The 24,431-nt window shown below is 34.4% G+C and overlaps 1 protein-coding gene across 5 annotated transcripts in view; it reads right to left on the bottom strand.

Annotated features, from left to right (window-relative positions):
- The window catches only part of LOC111001315 (homeobox protein homothorax), a 216,801-nt gene that overhangs the window by 183,826 nt on the left and 8,544 nt on the right, over positions 1-24,431 (bottom strand). For all 5 annotated transcript variants that reach the window (XM_022271183.2, XM_022271191.2, XM_022271204.2 and 2 more), the window contains exons 2-4: positions 21,297-21,469; positions 17,574-17,715; positions 1,943-1,993 (exon numbers count right to left, since the gene is read on the bottom strand). In XM_022271183.2, the coding sequence (XP_022126875.1) occupies positions 1,943-1,993; positions 17,574-17,715; positions 21,297-21,469 (366 nt within the window). The remainder of the gene's footprint in view (positions 1-1,942; positions 1,994-17,573; positions 17,716-21,296; positions 21,470-24,431) is intronic.

Genomic DNA, 24,431 nt, shown 5'->3' with positions numbered 1-24,431 from the left:
TTTAACGGTTAACCGCTATACCAATTTCGCATTGAACTAAGGCTTAAGAATATAATGGATAATGAGATAATTACAATTGTACCTACGTAATTGTAAGTAATAAGTATTCATTAATGTATGGGTAAGTAATAATAATGTTAGAATTAATCTATTACATCTAAATTTAAAAAAGTATTGTTTTAAAATTGACGCTACTTTTTTAGGTTTAGAGAACTAGACTAGAATTATTATAAATAAAAATGTTAATTTACCGCAAAACACTACTAAAAGTATACAGACTGGCAGTATTTATCTTAACAACAAAAAATATATACAAAATTTAATAGGAGATATAATGTCCTATGTAAATAATACGTAGGCCACCAACCACTATACTAATGCCCCTTATATACTGCAAAATAAAAATGTAAGATTTATAAAGATGCCAAGATGAAATATTTCATAAGAACTCATAAACTACTGGACCAATTTCAAACGTACATCCCGTATATATATTTCCAGAGACCGTATTAATTACAAAGAAACTAGCAACACACATTTATTAAATAAAATTGTCTAGTAAAGCCCAGAGACCCAAAAACTGCCAAGAAAGCTCTGTTTGTGTTCCTTATCAATTGTGCTTATCAGAATGTTTGTGACTGCTACCGTTCAAGATACAATGAAGACGGCCGGCGAAGAGAAAATTGTTTCACTCGACTTGTTTGATCTAGCTGGTAGCAAAACATGTCGTTTTGATATTAGAAACTTACTAGCTGCCTGTACTTTGTTTCTCCTTAATGCCTAGCCTATCTTTTTAGTACCAACATGGAACATTTTGCTATGCTACCCCAGAGATTGTTCAGTTTATCGGAATGAAAACTTTTTAGGTAATTCTTTGATTTTTCTCCATATATCTCTAAGAGGTTATAAGTTTTTAACTAACAAAGAAAAAATAGGGGTAGAGAGTAGATGAAAATTAAGGTAATGTATTTTTGTATGATGTAAAACAAAACATTTTGTTTAAAAAATAAAACTTCGGGTGGGCATTATAGAAAATACCAGATTCTCAGACTTACTGAATATGCATAAAAAAGTTCATAGGAATCAGTCGATCGGTATGTTAGAAATACTGATTTTCTAACATATCGAGTCACAGAAAGACTTGTAACAAAAATGGACGCATGAGAAAGTGGCTATTTTGACATCAATTTCATTTCGTTGCCCACTTCGAACCTATTTTATAATGTTTAATTCTAATCCGAGGCATGAATGGCCACCGTCGATTCGTAATGGCTCAAATTTTATTTGTCCAAAATCGGTTAAGTATCCGTAACGAACGCGCTGGTGGGTGGTCGACGTGTTTTTTAATTTTTGTTTGACGCTAGACCACGGGTTGCCAGCCTTTTAAAGGTTACATCGTAATCTAATACGCATTTTTTATTTAATAAAATATTAAAACGGAAAATTACAAATTCCTCCAAGTTTGATTTTATTCGCTTTGGTGGGATTCAAGTGCGCAGGCGCCAAATAAAGGTTTAAGTTTGGTAGATAGGCTCCAAGCTTTCTAAATCTGTTATTTTTTTTATAAATTCATTTCAAATAAAAGGATTGACCGAACTGTAAAAAATTTTCCAATATCAGAAATTAAGATGAAATACACGTCCTCATACTACACGTGTAGAATACCCTTTATAATTAGTGTAAACCTTTAAACCTGAACAAATAAGGCTTTTATAATATTCTCCCTTGCTATAAAACAAAGTGATTTACGACAATAATTGTAGTTATACGAAATCTATAAATACGTTAATGGCAACCCTAGCCGCGGGGGACAAAAATCTCCAAGGTTTTATTACATACAATACTTTTTTATTTGCCGATGTTGCCAGTTAATTTTAGATTTGAGCAATCAAATTGTAAATTATTTAGTCACTAAAATGTTATATGTGAATGAAGTACTTACTAATGAATCAACCTCCGGATCCGCTATGTAATAAGGTTTCTCTTGACGTATCTGGAAGAAAAGAAAAATATTTATTAATAAAAACAACTAAAAACATAATTAAATTGTATAAATTACATAACAAGTTCATTGCTGTGGTTCATAACAAAGAACACAAAAGATGAATACAAATAATTATACACATAAAAATTACGAAAACTCGCACAGTTGCAAGGTAGAAATTCAAAAATAGAACGAAAACATCGCGTCAGGTAATATTAGCGGTTACACTTCGTTGACTACAAAGACTATAGATCTTATCATAGATACACAAATCATAGAGAAACACTTCTACGATTTAAATTATCATAATTATTAACACGTTATAACTTTACAGAAAGGCGAATAATGTTCAGTTTGATTTATAAACATTTGCAACAGGTATTTTTAGTAATAAAAATTACTACCAAATATTTATTTTAGTAGTTAAGCTAACAGTAGACTTGAAAAAGTTTCTCAAAACAGCAAGGAAATGCCACCTTTAAAGGCACCTGCCACGGATCAAACGGTTTAAATTTGTTTTATATTTTAAATTTATTAATTATTATAATGATTACTTAGTAAGTTATAAATATTGTAAATACTGTTAGAAATTTGCTGTAAATAAAGTTGAGCTTAATTCCAGTTGCAGTTTTTTTTCATAGTTTTCTCTTTAGTCTATTCTTTGCTCGGTCTGCTTATTCGCTTAGTCTATGAGTACCTTTTTTCTTGACCGGAAATGCTACACTATCACGCATCTGTGCACGCTGGCGGAATTTTAAATGTCATAGTTTTTTGTGTAAAATGAAAATAATACGTACAAAAACGTGGCTTTAGTTTGTTTTTAACTAACAAGTAATTAAACATTCCTATGAAGTTAAGGCCGTGTACTCGAATGAATGTGATGATGACGAATGATGATATTATTAAGACTGGCTATTCATATTTATCACATCTAAAATAGTTGGCCTAGTGGCTTCACCGTGTGACTGAAATCCCTGAGCTCGTAGGTTCGATCCCCAACTGTGCACCAATGAGCTTTCTTTCTGTGAGCAGAACGCTCGAACGATGAGGAACCCGGCTTGCTTAGACCCAAAATACGACGGCGTTGGTCAGGCATAGGATCGCTTATTAGGTTGACAAATTATAATGAAAGATACAGCAATGTGAGGCCTTGAGCTAAAAAGGTGACGCCATTGATTTATTTGATTATTATAATAGTTACGAGTTTGTTTAAAATTTCTTAAACTACTGAAACGAATTGTAAAATCTTCACGCACCACCTCTGATTCTGATAAATATAAAACATATAAAGTGAAGTAAATTATTGGCACATAGTATATGCTTTCATACGAATCTAAAAGTATAAGAAATAATAAAAACAATCCCACAAGGTCGCGTACCTGAAAGTGAGCTATCGTTAAATATTAATATAGCATTATTTTCCATTTATATAAGGTCAGTGACCTATGACGTATGCCCATCTCCAACCAATCTCGTGAGGTCACGCCTCTTCATGGAGGAAGTCTCTCATTTGGGGGCTCATCGACCCGAAACCCCCCACTTTTGGTCAAATTAAATGCTAATACAACACCCACGCGATGCCTTTAATATGGTTTTGTTTTACTTACATAGTTTCGTGGCTATGTTTAGTTATATATAGCGGGTAGAACACGTAAGCTACTTTTGTCTTTTTGATACTATTATGACATTTTGTTGATGTTCTAATGTGAGTGAAAATTAATTAAATTATCTAAAACCTTACAAATAAATGATTTATTTTACAGGCTTTCCGTCTCTATCTATTAATAAGATAGACTCAAAAATCTTTCTATTCCGTTAATAATATACACTTGAAAGAATTGTCTTACATCTGTGATAATCAAACGGCAGAATTCTCATGAAAGCTTCATAGAACCCACCTCTATAACACAAACCTGAGCGAAACTAAAGAAATTTCCCAGGAAAGACACACATATAAATCATACTTAAACTCTTTTTATAACTGACTTAAATTCTTCAGCGACAATTGTCAGGCCTATTCATGGTCCCTCTACCTGGTCCTATTGTGCACTTTAGGCCAATTGTAAAGCTAATTGAATCAATGCACCGTAGGTCTTTGTATCTCGTCACGGAGATACATTCCCATTCCTGTCACTTTATGACAAGATTCAGTCTTTGACAATCACAATACTATGACAAACATTAGAAAAACGCGGTAAAAGCGTAAAAAAAACTATGGGATTGTTATTAATAATATAACTGTGTAATTTTGACGGTTTCTTTGCCGGACGAGAATATTAGTAAATATATAAATCAGTATATATCATCATATATAAATCAGTGGTCATCAACCTTTTTAGGTCTCATATTTCTGAATTTGTTTCATGAATGTCATTCTAATAGACAAGTGATCAGCACGACACACACAAACTTTTTGGGTCCAAGGCAAACGGATTTCCTCACGATGTTTTCCTTCACCGTTTGAGCGTGTGACAATGCGCACATAAAAAGACAGTCCAGCACAGCCGGGAATCGAACCAACACTCTCTCACAAATGAATTGTTATATAAAGCTTCGATTTGTTAGTTTTTGCTTACAATCAAATTAGCCTAAAGAGAGATTGATTGACTTAAGTTTAAAGTCAAAATAATGTGTAATTTGTCATTATGTCGACCGTAAGTCTATATATATATATTGTTTGAACATATATTGGATATGTTTGAAATGTTTTCCTGTCCACCATTAAACATATAAAGGAAGTCCTAATAAGACAATAAAATGATTGAACATATTTTAACGTGACATTTATAGTTCCGGAAGAATACAAGCGCACGCGCATCCTATTAATAAATTTCGTAACAGATATTAATACACTATAATTTTAACTACTTCAGAAGCCTGAGTTGAAAAAAAAAACACCTGCACATCGCCGTCAATCAAAAACCTTATGAAATAGGAGGAACAAAATGTATGGAATAATTTACCATTAAATTCCGAAATTTCTTATGATTTTCGATCATATGTTGTGGGTGACAAGTGCCAAAATTGTGTACACGGATTTAATAATCTTTGACGAAATCGATCAATCGGGAATCTTAGGTAGCCTTCTCAGCCCCGTATAAATAGATTTTTTATTAAAAATTACAGGGTACCCGCGTTTGGTAACGATTTTGATGCTTTCGATTATACCTTACTTAGGATAATAAGCAGCTTCGTGATGCTAATTAAATAACGCACTTCTGCAATAAAGAATAGAGACTAATGTTAAATGTACCTTATTTTCGTTTGCTTATCAATTTTATAGAGTTTTTTTGGTCCACTACTTAGGTCATTCAGTTTAGTTGGATCACCTTTGTATAGAAATGTAAATCACTAGCCAAAAATACTGTGTGGTCCAAACTGCGAATGTTTTGAGATCCATAAAATTCGAACTACTTGTGAACGAGTGAGTCGTAAATCCTCTATAAAGTTAAGTTTATACAAATTCGGACCTTTTGTTTGCTCGGCCCCGCCATAAATATGTAAATTATAGAAAACTATTCATAAGTGGAATTCATAAATATTTTAGTGATCGTAACATCGAAAATATGCAACGGTGAGCTTCGAAACTCGTTTGGATTGGGGTCGGATCAAGTAATGACGCGTACGCACAAAAAAATGTTATTCTACACTGCACATGTTCCTATACCCCCGGCGGGACGAATGGGGATTTCTGCATTTCACTGATAAATGCGTGAACGTTGGGCGTTGTCCTCAAAGTGTATTTCGTTGTGATTCGATTTTCAAATTGTTTTTAAACATTCGAATGTTTTATTATTTTAAAAATCGAACGTTACGTAATGGAAACAAATCAGATATGAAAGAAAATGAGGAGGAGAAAGACGAAAGACTGAACGCAGATTGCCTAGTCCACACGAAGACAAGGCAGCCAGAGCGAGACAGCGAATACGTAGGTTTTCTTGCATTTTTTGCTTTGCCTTCGAAAATTTTATTTTTAATACAAGAAATTCTAAAGATACGAGCAGGTAGACGCTTGCAGGGTGTTTGGGTAATTTTTTTATCTCGCCAAGAATGCAAGTTGATTTACGATCTTGGTGTCCGACGATTTGTGACTCTGATGCGTTTTGTCACTAACGCAGATTTGATTTATTAATTTATATTAGGGCGTGATCGTGTTTTTGACAGTTGCCACTAACGTGTAATTTTAGTGCGGGACCCTGTTATTTCGTTCGGAATGATTTGTCTTCTAAATTACGGGTCACTTATGTTTTTGTACGAGACGTCATTCTATTTGATTAATCAAGTATCTCTCATTATCTGTACTGCAAAAACTGACTGTACAAATTTAAATTGTTATTAAATATACCAGTGGCGATTGACAAAGTATAGATGTTTGTTTGTTTATTTACGCCAGACCAGTTCAAAATTTCTTAGTTTTTTCTTTGTGTGTTTGGCCGACGGCAGGTATGATTTTTAGATAGATAGATATATAATGTTTGTTATGGAATCAATAAAGCTTTATTATTATTATTATTATATATCCTTCTTCTTCTATCTTATATAAAATACTTACAGGTCAATTTAACTAAATGATTTAAGCTTAAACCATCGCACAGGCAATAAACTTGTAACATACCGCGTCTCCACTCGTGATTACACCTTTACGATCTACTTTTCAACCCTCTGATCGCGTTAATGGCCGAAAAACTGACCTCCTGGTCCAAATTACCCCCAGGGGGACGCTTAAACGCCCGGATAACGCAGGGAATATGTGATTTTAGCGTTCAACTAAGCTATTAAGTGCACACTTACATAGTTCTTGATTAGACAAAAGGTATTAGGCGATTGTATACATATATATAGCTTATATTATATAGGTGGTAGTGTTAGATTAGTAGCTTTAGCGTGCGAGTCATCACTGAGGTCGTAAGTTCGAACCCCGGCTGTGCACCAATGGACTTTCTATGCGCATTTAATATTTGCTTCAAGCTGAAGAAAACCAGGTGTGTGTCAGGCACGAGAGGCTGATCACCCTATTAGATTGAAAATCATGGAACAGATACAGAAATGTGAGGCCCAGACTCGAAATGTTTCTTTGTTTTTGGCTATCATAGACAATTCCTATACGTCAGGAAATGATACAGAATAGCCATACAGCACCATCATTATAAACATACTAGTGACGTAGGCAATGACGTCACAGAATTAATCTCCCGAAACCGATCGATTATTTGATCAAAGCGTTTATATTTCGGGGCTGACTGATGAAAAACTGTTTATTTTTAAAGTACGCGTGTTCCCCGGTTTTGTATACAATCCCTGAATGTTTATTTGTCCGCACTTGAGATACAAGGGTAAAATCGAATAAATAAATTTGCATTCATACCCGCCATATTTAATTTTGAAACGGTCAACGCACTTATAAGCGGTCAATACGTTTTAATAAAATCACTTATGATAAAACCTATTTGGTGAATTACAAATATTATTAAGTTATTAGTATGGTATTTGAAATTCAAACATAGAATTTTAAAATGTTTTAGTTTAAAAGCGAAGCTAGGAAATGCTTACACACACAGGTAAGACAAGACAGAGAAGACAAAGGCAAATGAACGAAAAAGAGACGGACCGGTTACCTCGCTATGACAAAATAAAATGAAGGCTATTATTATTATATATGTTCATTCTAAAATATAAACTATAGGGCAAACAAATACTAAACGGGGATTAATATAAATAAGTTTTTATTAAAATTATTATTCATTTTTACTAAACGTTTATCGTAAAGAAGATTAAAATAAAAAAGTTATACATCTGCCCCTTAATCCCTGCATCTTTCGCTTTTATATTTGTATTCATCGATAAAAGCTTGAATACATTCTTATTTTTTAATAATGGCCAGTATCAAAACACTTTTTTTTTTCTCCAGCCAGTTTTAGTCAAAGTATTCTTCTTTTTAATATGTAACCTTTTTGCTTATTAAAGTAATCTGTGCTCTTATATATAAGTTTTAAAGTTTAGAAATTTTCCGCTTTTTATTATAATTGGCTCTAGGACAAGTATTAAACTCTTAATTATTTTTTGCTATTTGGTTAGGTATTTGTACAGAGAAACGTAATAATTTCGCGCTATTTTTTAAACAATAGTCAACCCTAAATAACCACAGACGTGTAGTGTATAAAGCATATGAATATTGCATGCTCTTTTTAATCCCCCAGAACCCCTGGGGGTTAAATTAAAGTGTAATGGTGCTATGTTTAATAACTTATCTGCGGGTGAGTTTTGTTAATATCATTTATAAGTTAATACTATAAGGGGATAGAGGTCTGTGAGCATGTTTGATTATTACTGTTATATTTTTGTTTTGCTTTTTTCAAACACTAATAATTACGGATTTTTTAGCCAATCTCCTTAAGATAAAACGTACGTATTATGTGTTATATATTGATACAATTAAAAACCATATATCACCTAGGTAACAGAAGCAAACGGGCAGGAGGCTCATCTGATTTTATGTGATACCACCGCCCATGGACAGTAACTTTTCCACAAGGGTCGCAAGTGCGTTACCGCCTTTTTCAGAATTGGTAAGCTCTTTTATTGATGGATACTAAATCGAATTGCTTTAGAAATATTTCAGTGGGCTGGTTTCTGGGCTGATGGAACAACAGCGTCCATACGAATACTATATCTGGACGTCTGATGATGAACTATTATATAATAAATATAGATATTCGTTTCCTTTAAAAAAGCACTTATAAAATCTCATATATCAAAATTCTGAAACTTTGTCATTTAAAGACTTCACAACTACCCCAAGTCTTCAAGGAAAATTATAGAAACGAACCCTCTTTCAGAATACATGGCTCAGCCATTATCCCTGAACAAATATCGGGGAAGGGTTATAATGATTGATTCCTTGTTATTACACGTATTATTAGTACGAGTACAATTCCTACTCTTACGCCTTACCAATTTATTCAATAAAAAATATTTTTATTACTTGAATTTATTACATATAATACTTCTGTATAAAACTGTATTTTTGAAAGATATATAGGTACTGGGAGCCTCAGTTGACGGTTACTAGAATACAAACTTAACTTAATTCTAACATTTTTGTCAATTTAAGTGTTTCATACGTATGTGAAAGGTAATATTATATTTGAGTGTCTGAGAGTTGTTATAAGCGGTATGTGTGAGTTTTTAATAAAAGTATGAAATAACGCCTATGTGGAAGTAAATCCAATCTAGTTTAGAGATACTTTGACTATCTCAGAATACAAAGATTGGTATTTTTATACTGTTGTAATAACGCTAAGCGCTACAATCTTTTGAGGCCTGGCCCTCAAATTTCTGAATGTATTCATGTTGTCTCACGTCGACCGGCTTGCCTTAGACCTTTTAGGTCGATTTCCTCACAATGTTTTTTCATTTGTTATGTTAAATGCTCATAGAAAGAAAGCATTGGTGCACAGCCAGGATCGAACCTATGACCTCAAGGTTGAGAGTCGCACGGTGTATCCACTAGGCTAACACTAATCTATCTCATTCGCTAAAACGTTGTATTACTTACGATAAATAGAAAGTCGACGAAGCATTAAAGAAGACGTCAAACAATGTTTAATATTCATTAATTACGTTTCTTAATTGGTCAATCAATCAATTAATGAATTTATTTCAATGTATGATATTACACAAGTATTTTTAATCATTCCTTGTACTCTGAGGCAGTTTATATGAATAGAAAGAATACTTGAAGTATGTAGTGTTTATTGAAACAAATCAGTGCCGCTAAAACCGTTTAGGAATGGGTCTCAAATGTCTGATGCATGATTTTCAATATATGAGGAAATCAGCCTCCTGTGCCTGACACACCAGCTTTTGTGTCTAAAGCAAGCCGGTTTCGTTACGATGTATTCCATCAACTTTCAAGCGAATGTTAAAAACACATAAAGACAGAAATTAAATTGGTGCACAGCCGAGGATCGAACCTACAACCTCAGGGAACCTCAAGTTTTACGTATTATAAAGCGAACAATCTCAAGGAGGTTAGATGGAGGAGCATAGCAGTGTTCACCGATGCAGTTTGTAAATTACTATTAAAATTAAACAAGCTAACAGCTGACATTAATACAAAAACTTTCATAATTAGCAAATAATCTGTGGCGTTTTAAAAATTAAAATTACAAACGGAATTAAATTGAAATAAAAACTGGTATTCCATAATTACAGGGCAACACTGTCTAGGGTTGCGAGGGTAAATTAATTTTTAGTTACAGTTCGTATTGAAATAACCTAGCTCCCTTATAACGGGCGGCATTGATCGGGTTAAACATTTATATTAAGGGGTTTCTTTGTGAACTGATAGTTAATTTCAAATATGGAAAACGGAAGTACCCACTACTAGTTATTTTTATTTATTTTTTTGTAACAGAATGCAAACGGGTAGGAGGCTTATCTGATTCTGTCTTGTCGTGGCTCGCAAGTGCGTTGCAGGCAGCAATAAGGCTCTTTTTGAAGGACCCTAAGTCGAATTGGTTTGGAAATACTTCAGTGGGCAGCTGGTTGAACAAAACTGCCTTAAGATACGCTCAGTTGTTGAACGGCGGACGTTGAGGTGATATGGATGGTATTATGTATTCTGCCTTGACGTCAGATAAAATCATCATAAATCAATCAGCGTATATATCTGTAAAACGTAGTCAATTTGGGTCTAAGGCATATTCCCTGGAGTAAGGGGGAGGAAATATACCTGAACCACGAGCTTGGTTTATTTGTCTATGCCTAGAGGTAACTAGACTAAAATTGTCTGTGACAAAATGATTACACCTCTCGAGCTTCGCTTTCATTTTAAATTAAGAACGCCTAAAGAAATTCCTAATTTGAATTAAGTAGGTGCGAATTCAAAATGGCGAAAACGATTTACGTTTTAGAAAATTAAACACATTATACAATTAGCAAATATATAGTTCGTATAGCCTGTAATCCGCGTCAGCTGGTTTTGACCCACCCTTATTTACCGCACCCCAAAGACCCACCATTGCCTTATTCTCAAACCGTCTCAGGGACCAACTTATATCGGTTACCTCGGCAAAATTACGTTGACCCCATAAAAGTACCAGCGCCGTGAGCATTTCATTTGAAATACGTTTGCTGCGGGTCAACTTACTTTGGTTACGTCAAATGCATGTGCTTTTTATTTTTAGGGATAAAGGATATGTAGGTTTATATGGGGATTGATAGCTATGGGCGGCTTTGGATTCGAATACCGGTTAAAAACCCTTAATATGTATAATATTTTCCTCTTCCCTTTTGATTTCATAGGTATGTTAAAGAATATACTGGAACTTAAAGTGTATTTAAATTTTAATTCGCAAAAATTTTCTTTCAATTCTTAAAAAGGTCTGCAACGCACTCGCGAATCCATGGACGTATCACTTAACATCTGGAGTCCCTGGAATATGGAATCCCGTTCGTCTTCACAGATTTCTAATCGAGCATGTAAAACTATTTAGATGGCTATTTAATCTGCAATAGAATTGTCAGTTTTTATACAAGAAACGTCAAATAACTTTCCTTTTACGCAGTCGGTGAACGCGGCGAGCGAAAAGCCAAGACGTGTTGTGTGGAATGCGCCTGCGACTCTTATAATTACACCGCGGTTTATACAGAATGTTTCTTTATTAACTTAATTATTATTATAGGTCGCTTTTTATGTTCACAGCGAAGTAATTTAAGTGCCTTTGATACTTTATAGACAATTTCTCGTCTCGATTCTAATATTTCCTCGTATTTATACGATTTTTCATTTATATACATATATATGTATTTATATAAGTAGTACAATTGAAAAAAATGGATGAACAAAATTGATATGTCTATATTTTTTTATTAACTGCTCTAATTCCAAACAAAACACCCTGTAACAATATTTATGTCATTATTAACCGGTGCGAATTAATACTCATTTGACGTCCATTTTTATAGCGAGATGTCAAAAAAATCTGCCATACCACCGCCCGCCGCTGCAACTTTTTACAACGAACCGGCCGGCACCGAAAAGGACATTCGTGCTTTAAATTACAAAAGATTTTAATTATATTATTCATATAAGTAAACAGATTAAATTGGAGTCAAGCCGCAGGCGAAGGGTAGACTAGGTATGAAATACAGAAATTGACCAATCACATCACACCGTTCCCATCATTGGCGCATTCAAATTTCGAACCCTCCGTTCCGTTCGCGTTCCCTAATCAAAAATTCAAAATTTACGAATTAGCCAAGCGTAACGATTCGAATTTATTGCGTAGTTTTCATGCAACTGTCTTTATCGTTGAATGGTTTATGCATGTATAACGCACTTTCCATTGGACACGACAAAAGTTAAAATAAATCAGGGGCGCTACAATTTTTTTAAGTCTAGGCCTCAGATTTATTTCTTCTGTTTTGATCTGCGCAATCTGACTAGATTAGTCAGATTAGTATATAGTAAATGACCCTGTGTATAACACACGTCGTCGATTGTTTGGGTATCTCTGTTTCGTTTACCGTGCGAGCCAATGTTAAATCATAAATGTTGACATTGAAAGTGCATTGGTGCAGCCAGGAATCGAACTTACGGATTCAGATACGAGAGTCGCACGCAAAAGCCACTAGAGCACAAAGTTAAAACTGTATGACTCAAACATGGCGACTAAATAGAGTGGCGAAGAGTTTATTGCCAGTTCTTCTAGCCTTCTTGACTGGAGAACTAAAACGGTATTAAATGTTAATTTAGCAACTTTTCTGTTTCTCATAAGTGTCCTGTTATGAATAAGATTAATTTTGTGTAAGACTTTTCAAAAAAAGTAACTATTTAAATTGCAAACCAGTCTGACGTCAGTGTTGAAATGTTTAGTCCATCGGCATATTAATGCACAAAAACGACGTGTCAGACGCTAATTGAGTGGCTCACGCAATCGCATGGGGTTCAATCAGGACACGAATTGCCATATTAAAGTCAATAACCTATAGTTTTTTTTAAGATTACGAGAGGTAATACTAATATTAATCCGAACAAAATTAATTCGGAAATAGCAAGAAAAGTATTTTATAAGAAGGCAATATTTTGTTCGAATTTTTGTTTGTTGTTAAATGATACCGAGAACTCACAGGAGCGTTGGCGACCTTTAAAAAAATGTCGGATAGGGGAGGGGCCTTAATTTTTCTTATTTGGTGATTACGTCGATAGTTTTTACTTTTTACACATATTACCCACACATTGTCCATACTTGAAAACGAAATGCATTTTCAAGGATTCAAATTGAATTTATTCTTTAAATTAACGAATGTTTTTTAATTAAAACTTTTGTGTGTTGAGGGAGGGGGGGTTGGAAGGCTTAAAAACGAAAACACTGAGTAGTTATGTTGAAGTAATAAAACATAGTATTGCAATAAGTAATAATTAAATATAGTGTGAAAATATCTCACATAAATGGTTTTATTATCGCATTCCTTTAACTCCGAGCAATGACTCGATGTTGTTTTTGTGTACTCAATCAGCAGTTCCGTGTTATTATTATAAAAATAATATAAAAATACGTATACAATAATGTTTGACCATTTTATCTAGTACTAGAAAAAAAAATCTAATACTAAACCCACATCACTAATGCGTCCATTTTATCAAAAGACTCTATCCCATACACGCACAGCTGCAGCGACGCCATATTTATTATTTCCGTGCGAAATGGATCATGGCGGCATAGAGCTCAAATTGCGCGCCAAATCCCTTAACAATAGACAATAGATGCTTTAAACGAGACGACAGATGTAAACAAACAGACAAACGAAAAGAGCATTTATGGGGTGAGTCGTGTGCTCCACAATGTTAGTGTAATCACTTGATTTTGGGACCTCAGAAACCATGGCAGGGTTGCCAGCTCTTAATTCGCCAACTTAAAGTGTTACCACCGTATAATTAACCTTAAGTCCATTATCATATGTTCATTATTTCTATGTTTTATAACATATAGTATAATTGTTGTATAGAATAGGTCCAGTGGCCTCGTGCTTCTTTCATTCCTGAGGTCGTAGGTCACATGATCACTCCATGTATTTGTATTCTATTTACACGGTTTACAAACTGTATACGTGCTAATAAATAATATAAATAAAAAATCTGCGTTAACTATACAAGACGTTATGGGACACAATTTCCATCAAACGTTCTAATATGTAACCAACTACTAAACGAATACATCAACCAATAGTTTGTATTTTTTCTCGATCTCCCTTTCTCACTTTCTCAATCGCTCTCTCCCTTTCTTTCGACAGAAAACGCTGCACATCTTCGTGACGTTTCATCCGTAAAAAAATTACCCTCATGCGCCTAAAGAAGTTTCACTTCAATAAATGAGTCACGTGTCATATAAAGTCGCAAACAAATAGATATTGAAATCATAATAATTTAATCTCTTACATATAATATCTTTGTCTTATCTTCGATACATCTTTACAATTTTAGACATTAAAGTGTAAATATATTCAACGACTAGCCTGCATCTTGAATAAATGAATTTTAATATAAATAATTAACAGTGTATTTCTAATTGTCGTGGCAATTTGTGTTTTGGGTGCAACGATTACGCTCTTTCCCATATCTGTGGCTGATGAAATCTGTGGTTGTTTGATTTGACTTTGATTTAATCTATATTTGAATACGTGACTTGTTTATTTATAATACAGGTTTTAGATAAATGTTGTAATTAATTCATCAACGTTCCTTTGTTATCTATAGGTAAATAAATATATGTTCTTAAGTAAGCAACGTTAAGTGGCAACATTCCTAAATGTTTATAATTTTTGAACGTTTCATTTTAATAACAGTAGTCATATATATGTAAACCGAATTTGCGGATGTTAGCAATTATAATTTCTTAAACCGGTACGCACTAAAGATTAAGGAGTGATATTGTAAAGTATGCGTGGGAGCAAAATGTTTTTTCTTAGGTAATTAAAACCTATTGAAGCAAATGATTAATATATCAACAACCGATCTATTTCCGTAATAGGTATCGTGTTTTTACACACTAATTAACACCGCTGGTCTAGTGCAAAATATTCGCCCGGCATTCCCCACGATCCAGGCCAAATGTCTTATGACAACTTACTCAGTTGACAGTTGACAGTAAAAAACGCGCGCAACGCAACAAGTGACCTTGCAGTGACGCGACACTTTTTCTGTGGTGTATACAACGAGTCGTTTTCCGTGTATCACTCTCAATGAATCTACGTGTTGGCCATTAAAATTCCAGCAATTATTTTTCATTATAAACGCTTCCCCATTAACATCACCAATTATTTAAGACGCGGTGTTAGCGACGTCGGTAGCGATTTTCCATAAATATTTTATTAATCGATTCCGTACGTATCCATAAAAAGTTTAGAAATAATCGAGGCACGACCGCGTTCGGAACTCGTTATTTTTTCCACTCTCTTAATTTCTCGCTCCACAGATTATAGCTGTTATTAAAACTACGTGTTACGTTGTTCTATGTTAATTAAGTTGCTGTAAGACAAATGTTCATTAAAATATCACCAGTGTGTTATCATTTACTTGATAAGTCCATGAGTCTCATTAAATTCAGATCGTATGGCAAGACAAGTATTTAATAACGAACGCAATACCTGGCCACATTAAGAGATAATAAAAGTTGTTGCGTTCATAAAACGCTCGTAAACTTGACTCGAGGTGTTATCAGATAATTTTTGTTTTGATAGTATATAGAAGTTAGCAGCAATAAAAACATCGAGTTGACAATTTAGGCCCTCGATAAGCGGTCACTCGATCGCATCACTACGGCAGTGATGTGCCGCGAATGTATCGATGACAGCTCAGGATGACAGTATCACAACTAAACCGATCGCTCGCCAGAGAGCACTATATCAATCACTCCACAATCGTACCGCATGCCACTTAAATAAATTTATAACATATTAAGTACGTTGAAAATAAACACTTTACCGTTTATGATTTATTTCGTGCGCCGATGAATTATGAACGTTACTTATTAAAGTGCTCTAGAGCGGGAGGTCCGAAATTTTATCTCTTTTTGCGGCGATTTCACGTGCTACCGCCGCCGATAAACGTTTTATTGAAGTAATTAAAAAGAAGCGATTAGCTTACGCGTTACATGTGCGTACGGATGATAAATATGACAGCTAACGGCCCGATCGCCAACCGATATTTCAACTACAATCACTAACTGTCGCCTGATACAGATTCCATTATATTTACGTAACAATAATACTTATTAAATGTCATCAATCCCGATTTATCAGACCTAAGTCAAGAGACATAAATAAACATGAACTGGTCAGTTCTCTGACACTGACATTATCTAGAAGCTATCAAGAGGTCAGACAACTTGCAATATTAAAGCTATTAATACAATTTAATTTCAATAATTAGCTCACAATGGTGTCTTTGACTGATAATAAGTTATTAAATGAAAGTGAAACTTGTCGATACAAAGACGCTTCCGGCGTTTGACATTTGACGGAAAAGTGACAGTTTTTTTTTAAATTGCATCCTACCGCAACGTGTCAACGCCTGTTAGGGCATTGTGGGGTAAAAAGTGAAAAAGTATTGTGGTTTAATAAATTTATACAAGTAAATTATATGGCTGTTGATTGTCGGTCTGCCAGATTACCTGTTCCGACCGAATTGCAACAAAATGACTCCATTTTAGTTCTTTCGAGAACTTTTTATCGAAGAAATAATAGGTGTCGCTAAGTGCATGTTGATTTGTTGTTAAAACCGCAAAATGGTATTTCGTAACAAAGCTTTTCCGTATTGTTATTTGTTGTGATTGAAACATAAAAGCACCACTTTCTTACGATCGCAAATGTTATTATTGTAATATAAATAATCATGGCGCACAGAGTATTGAAAATCAATTTACAAATATTGACATTTTACGTTCGCGCCGAATTGATTATACCTAAATTACTTTACCGTACAAATGAGACGATATTGAAACCAAACAAACAAGCATGACAATCAATACGAAACTCCGATAACAGATTTACCGTTGCTAATTACACTTTATAGTTATTAAAGGCATTCAAGAAATTGCCTCCGCTGATTTACGCCCGCCATTTTGCGCGACATTTTAATATCCGAATGCGTTCGCGCGCTTTTTTTACTTTTTTAATTTTGATGGAGGCAGGTGCACAAAGTTATACAGACTCGCGAATCATTTTCAAAATGGCTCTGTGGATTTCGATTGGGGTTGCCTGGATTTTTATTACTGTCTCGTTTTCGCTTTTACTTATTTTCTAGCGCAATTGGACGTTGTTACAGCGTTAAAATCCTATTTGGAAGTTTGAAATGTAATCGAAGTTCGAAAGAGATGAAAACTTTTTGTTTCGCCATTGCGGTTGCTATTCAGACGAACGCTTGGAAAAGTGTCATCAGAAACCAGAGTTTATTGCATTCTTTCAATACAAATATGAATTAGCAGATTTCTAAACTTTTTCCTAGTGCGTATTTAATCTATGATCTAGATCTATAGTCTATAGCATTGTTCGTATTTTGCATAATCTATGTTTGAACTAGACTTACCTGTTTGCTAAATACTGCGATGTCTTCGTTGAAGGATTCTGACGAGCAGACGTCTCCACCAGCGACTCCAGGGTCACGTGGTGTGCATGTGGCTAGTTCGCATTTCTCAAAGATCAGCGCCAGGAGGGGGAATAAGGGATGCCTGGAAAATAAAAGATAAATTTTAATTACGTCCAATAGAAATGATATTATATAGCTGAATTAAAAGACCAAATTAATCTAGCTTAACTGAATTCATAAGTAGTTTACCAGCTCGGCATAGACCATAGAGTTTTATGTAAGTATATCTACTTTATTCTATACTCTCTCAATCACTTTTGGTGTCACATCTATGTCATTAATATTTTTTAAATGTACGATTACCTCCTACGCCTGACCACCCAATCTAAATCAAGGCATAACTTAAGAACCACCAGAAAAACCTCAACGTTAAGATGTCTATCCAGCAAAATACGCCATAAAGGCAATAATTGAGGTGCATAGAAGCCGATTAGATGGAGATATGCCGCACGTGATGGTGATACCATCACACCATTGTACGGCTGCACTTACCGCGGGAATCTTTCATTAACGAATAGAAAATCTATATTTCAAATGGACGGGAGGTTCTATAGTTTAATTATGCAACAGCTAAGGTTCTCGAGTGCGTTGCCGGTCTTTTATGAATCGGTGACACGTGATATTTATTGTATCCTCAAACTCTTCCAAGCAATGCCCAGACAAACACGATTGCCGTTATGCTTAACATGCGACACTCATCCCTGAGATCGTAGGTTCGATCCCCGGTTGTGCACCTATGGACTTTCAATGTGGGATTGAACATCACAACGGTGAAGGAAACCGGCTTGCCTTAGAGCCACAAAGTCGGTGTGTCAGGCACAGGAGGCTCACCTACTTGATTATTAAATTGACAAAATTAAAAGATATTAGGTCTAGACCTAAACAGCTTGTAGCATTGATTTATTTTTATGTTACCCTCAATTAACATACTATATTTGTCTCCATACACAAAAACATAGACAGTTTAATTTTTATTAAACCAAGCGATTAAACCCAACCGTTCCACAAGAAATACATATTGTGTAGAGTAAATACGGTTTATAAGGTAATAAAATTGTAATAAATGCGGGCAGCTGATTGCGCGGGCGATTAACCTTTATACAATGCATTTGATGTACTATGTAAGCGAACATAGGAAAGCGTTTCTCGATTAAGTTATATTTTAACCCTACGTTGTATATAGAAATATAAAACAATTGACATTACAAAACGCGCAACGGTCTTATCGCTTTCGATTCTCTTCCAGGCAACCTTCTACAGTTGTGCAAAAATACCTAATACATATAGACAAAACTGAAATAGGAACAAAAAGAAAAGGTGTGTATATTTATTTGCAGCACATATAATTATACAGTTATAATATTATCGAAAATATAATAACTTAGCTATAATTAACTGTGTCGAGCTCCGTTATTAGCAAATTAAATAAATAAAAACGAAAATCTCCAATTAGCTGTGAACTTGAACCCCATGCCCCAGAGTCTACTTCAAGAAACTGAAAAGTCTTTTCTTTTATTCTTATAAAACTACTTCATTCAATAAACCCTCGTATAGTCAAAATTCCCATCAGACACCAAGGTTTCTGGCGCATTCTGTACTGTTCATAAGCAAGTGGTATATTTCAAAAAAATACATTCGCGTAGCCGCTTAGTGCAAGCGTTTTTACACGCTATCAGTGACACCATACGGTTTGACAAGTTTCGATCAGATAGAAAGTTCGTGCACCGATCCGCGATATGACACCTTTGTTGTCATATCTGCTTCAATTTAACTTAACTGACGCCATTCATTACGACTGATTGAATCGTGACGTCATACCTAAACCTGGCTATACTGTCTTGAGATTTTAATCATGAACTGTACTCTTTATCATCTCTACCAGTCCATTAAGTCCAGCCAACAAAGTAGAGATTAAAAAACTCTTTTGTTTTTGTATCTTTGATTTAGGATAATTGTAGTACTATAAATTACTTATGAAAAGCGAAGAACAGGACAATAATGACAATAAAAAAAGACGCTCCACATCACAACAATTTAAAAAAAATCATAGGCCGGCAACGCACTCTTTAGTCCATTTGCCCCCTGTTCTCCAAAAAAGTATGCAAAAACTTTCGTCAGAACGAATTACATCTGAACAATACATTGTGAAGAACAATGGCAAGTAATGGTTGGAAAAAAAGTCCAAATATTATAGATATTAAATAAAATAATAAATAAATGATCGTACCATTTATTTATTATTATTATAAATATATTAGGAACTCCAAACTAAAGTTATAGCTCATAAATTTCGTATATATGTCTAATTAAACATAATATATGTAACACTGTTTAATATAAAAAACGTACCTACATAATTGATAAACATTGGAAATATGTACCAAATTATTGTACATGATAAAAATATATAAATTCTGCCTTTACTATTGCAAATGTCCCTGCATATAAAGATTTGCTACTGTTTATGATAAAATTAATCTATCAAGATTATAGTATCAATTAATCCTGTTACAAAATATTTTGATAAACTTATCAAAAAGTTTCCATAAAACTTATAAAGTATTTCTTGGTTATTTTTCGAATACGCAAGTAGGTGAGCCATTTGTGCCTGACACAAGATTAAAGTATGGCGGTGCCACAGTATTCCTTCACTGTAGGAGCGACTGTTAAATGCGCTTATAAAAAGACAAAATTAAAATAGTATATATACTCCATGAATTATGATTTTTTTTTTATAGAACAGGGGGCAAACGGGCAAGAGGCTCACCTGATGAAGTGAAGATACACACCTCGACTGAAGTGATACCGCCGCCCATGGACACTCTCAATGGCAGAGGGCTCGCGAGTATTTTCTAAGATTGATTGTACTTTCTAAGATTTTAAAAATAATTGTTTTATGTATAAGGAAATATATAATTTTTGAACAAAGAAACTTAGTCATCCTGTCTCGTTGCGTAGGTATTTTAGATGTTAACGTCCCAATCGTAGGTATATTTATAACTTGGGGCGTGTCTTACACTCAAATATTTTATTTATTACGCTACGTCAATATTCCCTAATTTTTCCTCAAATCAAAGGCCTGCTTGTTTTATATTAAGATATCTCGGTATATTATTAACCATACTTCATAATCATTCCAGCATATATGTAGTATCTTACTTGGAATGGCCCAGTAGGAAGTAGAAAGAGAGGATGCCTACCAGAAACTTGAGAAGGAATGACAGGGATAGCGGAACAGAATTGGAAAATAATGGCGAGGAATATGAACAAGTGGAAGAATTTGCAGGTCTTCAATCCGTCGGAGATCGAGCACCAGTGTAAGACATAATGATATAGACTAAGGGCCAGTTTCACAATGTCCGGATAAGTTCCAAATAAGCTATTTATTACTTATTGGTAGGATAAATAGTATTTTTGCGTTTCACAACTGTCAGATAGTCATACGTCATGAAATGCGAAGTATCTTATTGGGAAGTTTTATCTTACAAATAATTTATGTGTTGCATAGCTATTTGGCACTTTAACCATACATTGTGAAACAGGCCCTTAGTGTAGTTTAGGGTAGTGTTCTCAAGGCTATTTTTCTAAGGAAGAAAATTCTAAGGAAATCTGTGTTGTATAATATATGTAAAATTTCAAAAAGCCACTTTACCACCCACTCACCCGTATATGGCATCCTTGTCTCGTTTATGCACTAAAGGCTCGCCGGGTAACGCATGCGCCGGCGCCGCGGGCGGCGGGTAATGCACTGGGGGGATGTGGGGGTGAGCGAGCCGGTGCTCGTGGTACATCGCCCCACCCTCCATGTAGCCCCCGCCGTGGAGGCTCTCGTCGTACTGGAAATTAAAAACAAACAGTTCAAAATCATTTAAACAAAAGACAAATTAAAAGCACCAAAAAGTTTTTACTGTTGCTGTGTAATTTGTATGTAATCTGTGGCATATTCCAATTGGCACCATTCATACGTTCGATCCAAACGACAGTGTTAAGAACTATCCAAGATTACATATAATACTAAACAGAATAAAGGAATAAATGTTGTAATTGTGTGTGAGGCATCGGATGGTTTACCGCTGCTATATCAATCCATTCATTTCATAATCTCCGCTTGGAATGAACACCCATGGCCTTTAAAGGAGGAGTTCTCTTACTTTAAGCAATGTGAGGACGTATTAAACCCACCGGAATTGAATCGACTGCTTCGCAAAAATAGTATTTTGAAGCGGAAAGCGGACTTGCAGTCGAGGTGATGGTGATGAAGTTTTAAACTTGAATACAAAGACAAAAAAGATACCACCAGGATGGCTATGTCGCCTCTCAGGCCTCCATTAAAACGTCTTTAACATCTTGTATGAAATAAACGCATCTAAAAACGCATTAAGAGGCCACAATTAAAGGGAACAAAAATCCAATGAATATTCATAGAAACGGTTAAGTCATTGTGGTTGTATCTACGATCAAACCATCAATTAAGGCTTTTAAGCCAGGATTGTGCGCAATTAAAACTAATGGAATATTGTTTTTTTAATTTGTACTAAGATAAATAATTTTATGCTTCGTAAGTATTCATACAATGCTTGGAGAGTGTTTTGAACGCGTTAATATAAGGATGGATATATATAGATAGGATCAGTGTTGGAATAGTGGCTTTAGCATATGACACCATCTCTGAGGTCGTAGGTAAGAATAGCTGTTCGAAGCATTGTATACACATTTAACAGTAGCTGGAAGAAACAGGTTAGACACAAAAAGTCGACGGCAATAGACTACATTGACGAATGATGATGAAACAAATACATATACTGAGGCCTAGACCTAAAAAGATTGGTACGCCATTGATGTGTTTATTTAATTTTTATGAAATTTATTGCTTATATGAAGTAGGTTTAGTAAGGGCTTAGTAAGAACAGGAAAATATCATATGCTATTTTATAAGCGGTCATCCGTCGGAATTTATTTATTATTATTTGGATGTCTTCATTTAGTCCGTTTAATAATTAAAAATACCTGTTTTGTTCTACCCTCATATTTAGTCATTTAGATTGCTAGCTTTACCAATATTATATAGCTTAAGATTGTTATAGTTTAAATATACTAAAATTAATGTAATAATGTCACGCAAAAAGAGGGTAGATGAAATAACGATCCAATATACACCCTTTATATAATATGTATATGAATAGGTTAAGTTACAACGGTTAACCATCAAAAACGATGAGTAAGCATTTTAAAAGATCGATACGACACACCTGTGTGGCTATGACACGAACTTTTTTAATAACTTACTAAATTATATCAAATTTTCTATAATTTGACCCTAACCAGATGTTATTTTTTTCAGATAATCTATGTAGAATCAGAAGTATTCTAGAACGCCTGAATACAAGACCTGTATTTTTGAAGGGAAACTTCTTTAAGCGCATAACGACTTCTGCAGTAAACGCAATTTTTTTCAATTTATTTGTAGCTCGTATATAGTGTGTAAATAGATATAAAAATACGTGAAGTGGTCATATACTGGTATATGATCATCTATTGGGGCTTTTACTTTAGTAATAATTAATTTACGAAGAAGTTTCACGTCTGACATGTCTACAAAGTAGTAGGTACTTAGGTAGTCTTCTACAAAGTAGTAGGTACTTCTGCAAAGTCTAGCTGAGTATACCAACAGCGGGATCCTCACATACCCTGTATCCAACGGGAACATCTCCAGGTTAACATCAAAAAAATTTGGTAGTTAAATTACCAGAAACTAATTTAATATATACATAATTGTTTAATACTGCAATTATTATAATTAATCATATACTTCCTTATATGCGCTAAAAAAGATATTAATGGACTTAGACATTATCGTGGAATATTGTATATATTTGTTATATTATATACCATATTTAGGTCCAGGCCTCAGATTTCTGTATTTTGTGTGTTTTATGCTATTTGTCTACTTTTATTGTGTAATATATATATGGCAATAGGTGATCAGCCTCCTTTGCCTGACACACACCGACTTTTTGGGTCGAAGGTTGTTTTCCTTCACCAAATGTTAAATGCACATGGAAGTTCTCACAGTCTCACGCTGAAGGCACTAGGCCACAATCAACACTTCTCCTTCCTTGTAAGTACACGCAAATAAACCTCTATAAATCATTATTAATATTGACCGCTTTATCAAACAAAAATTAAGCGAATTAAGACTGTATTCCTTTGACATATGCTCGAATGAAAATCGTGCAATTAACGCTGCAAATATAAAATATATTGTCGTTTAAAATCAAACCTTAAAACAAAGGATTACAGTTCATTATTATCAAAGCGGTTGTATTATTAAATTTGTTTTTCATCAAATATGGCGTCAAGTACTTTTATTGGTAGAAACAATATCGCTTTAAATCATTTTATATGACTATTAAAGGTATGATAAATCGCCGTTTTATGCGGCTGTGCACATATAGTATTTACCTAGAATTCTTAATACTTATCACAAAATTCTAAACACCCCCATCTTATAAGGCAATGACCTAAATGAACATACATATCTAATATGACCAAACAATTTAGAATACAAAAGTACAAAATAGTAGTACAGACAATATTAAATTGTAATACAAACCACAGATAAGAGAGACAATATGAGAAAATAAGTTATCTGTAGGCGCTAAGTCCAAACCGAAACTAGCCATTAACGAAAAGACGTAATGACTGCATTTTGACGTCTTGAGAGCCGGTTTCAAAATTAAATGATACGTTTTAAAAATGGAATCGCTCGGTCCCGCCTTTTTTGAGATAACCTTTATC

The sequence above is a fragment of the Pieris rapae genome, chromosome 11, assembly GCF_905147795.1.
Source record: "Pieris rapae chromosome 11, ilPieRapa1.1, whole genome shotgun sequence".
Taxonomy (NCBI): Eukaryota; Metazoa; Arthropoda; class Insecta; order Lepidoptera; family Pieridae; genus Pieris; species Pieris rapae.
Note: the sequence above shows the minus strand (reverse complement) of the source record. Positions and strands in the feature narration are given on the sequence as shown.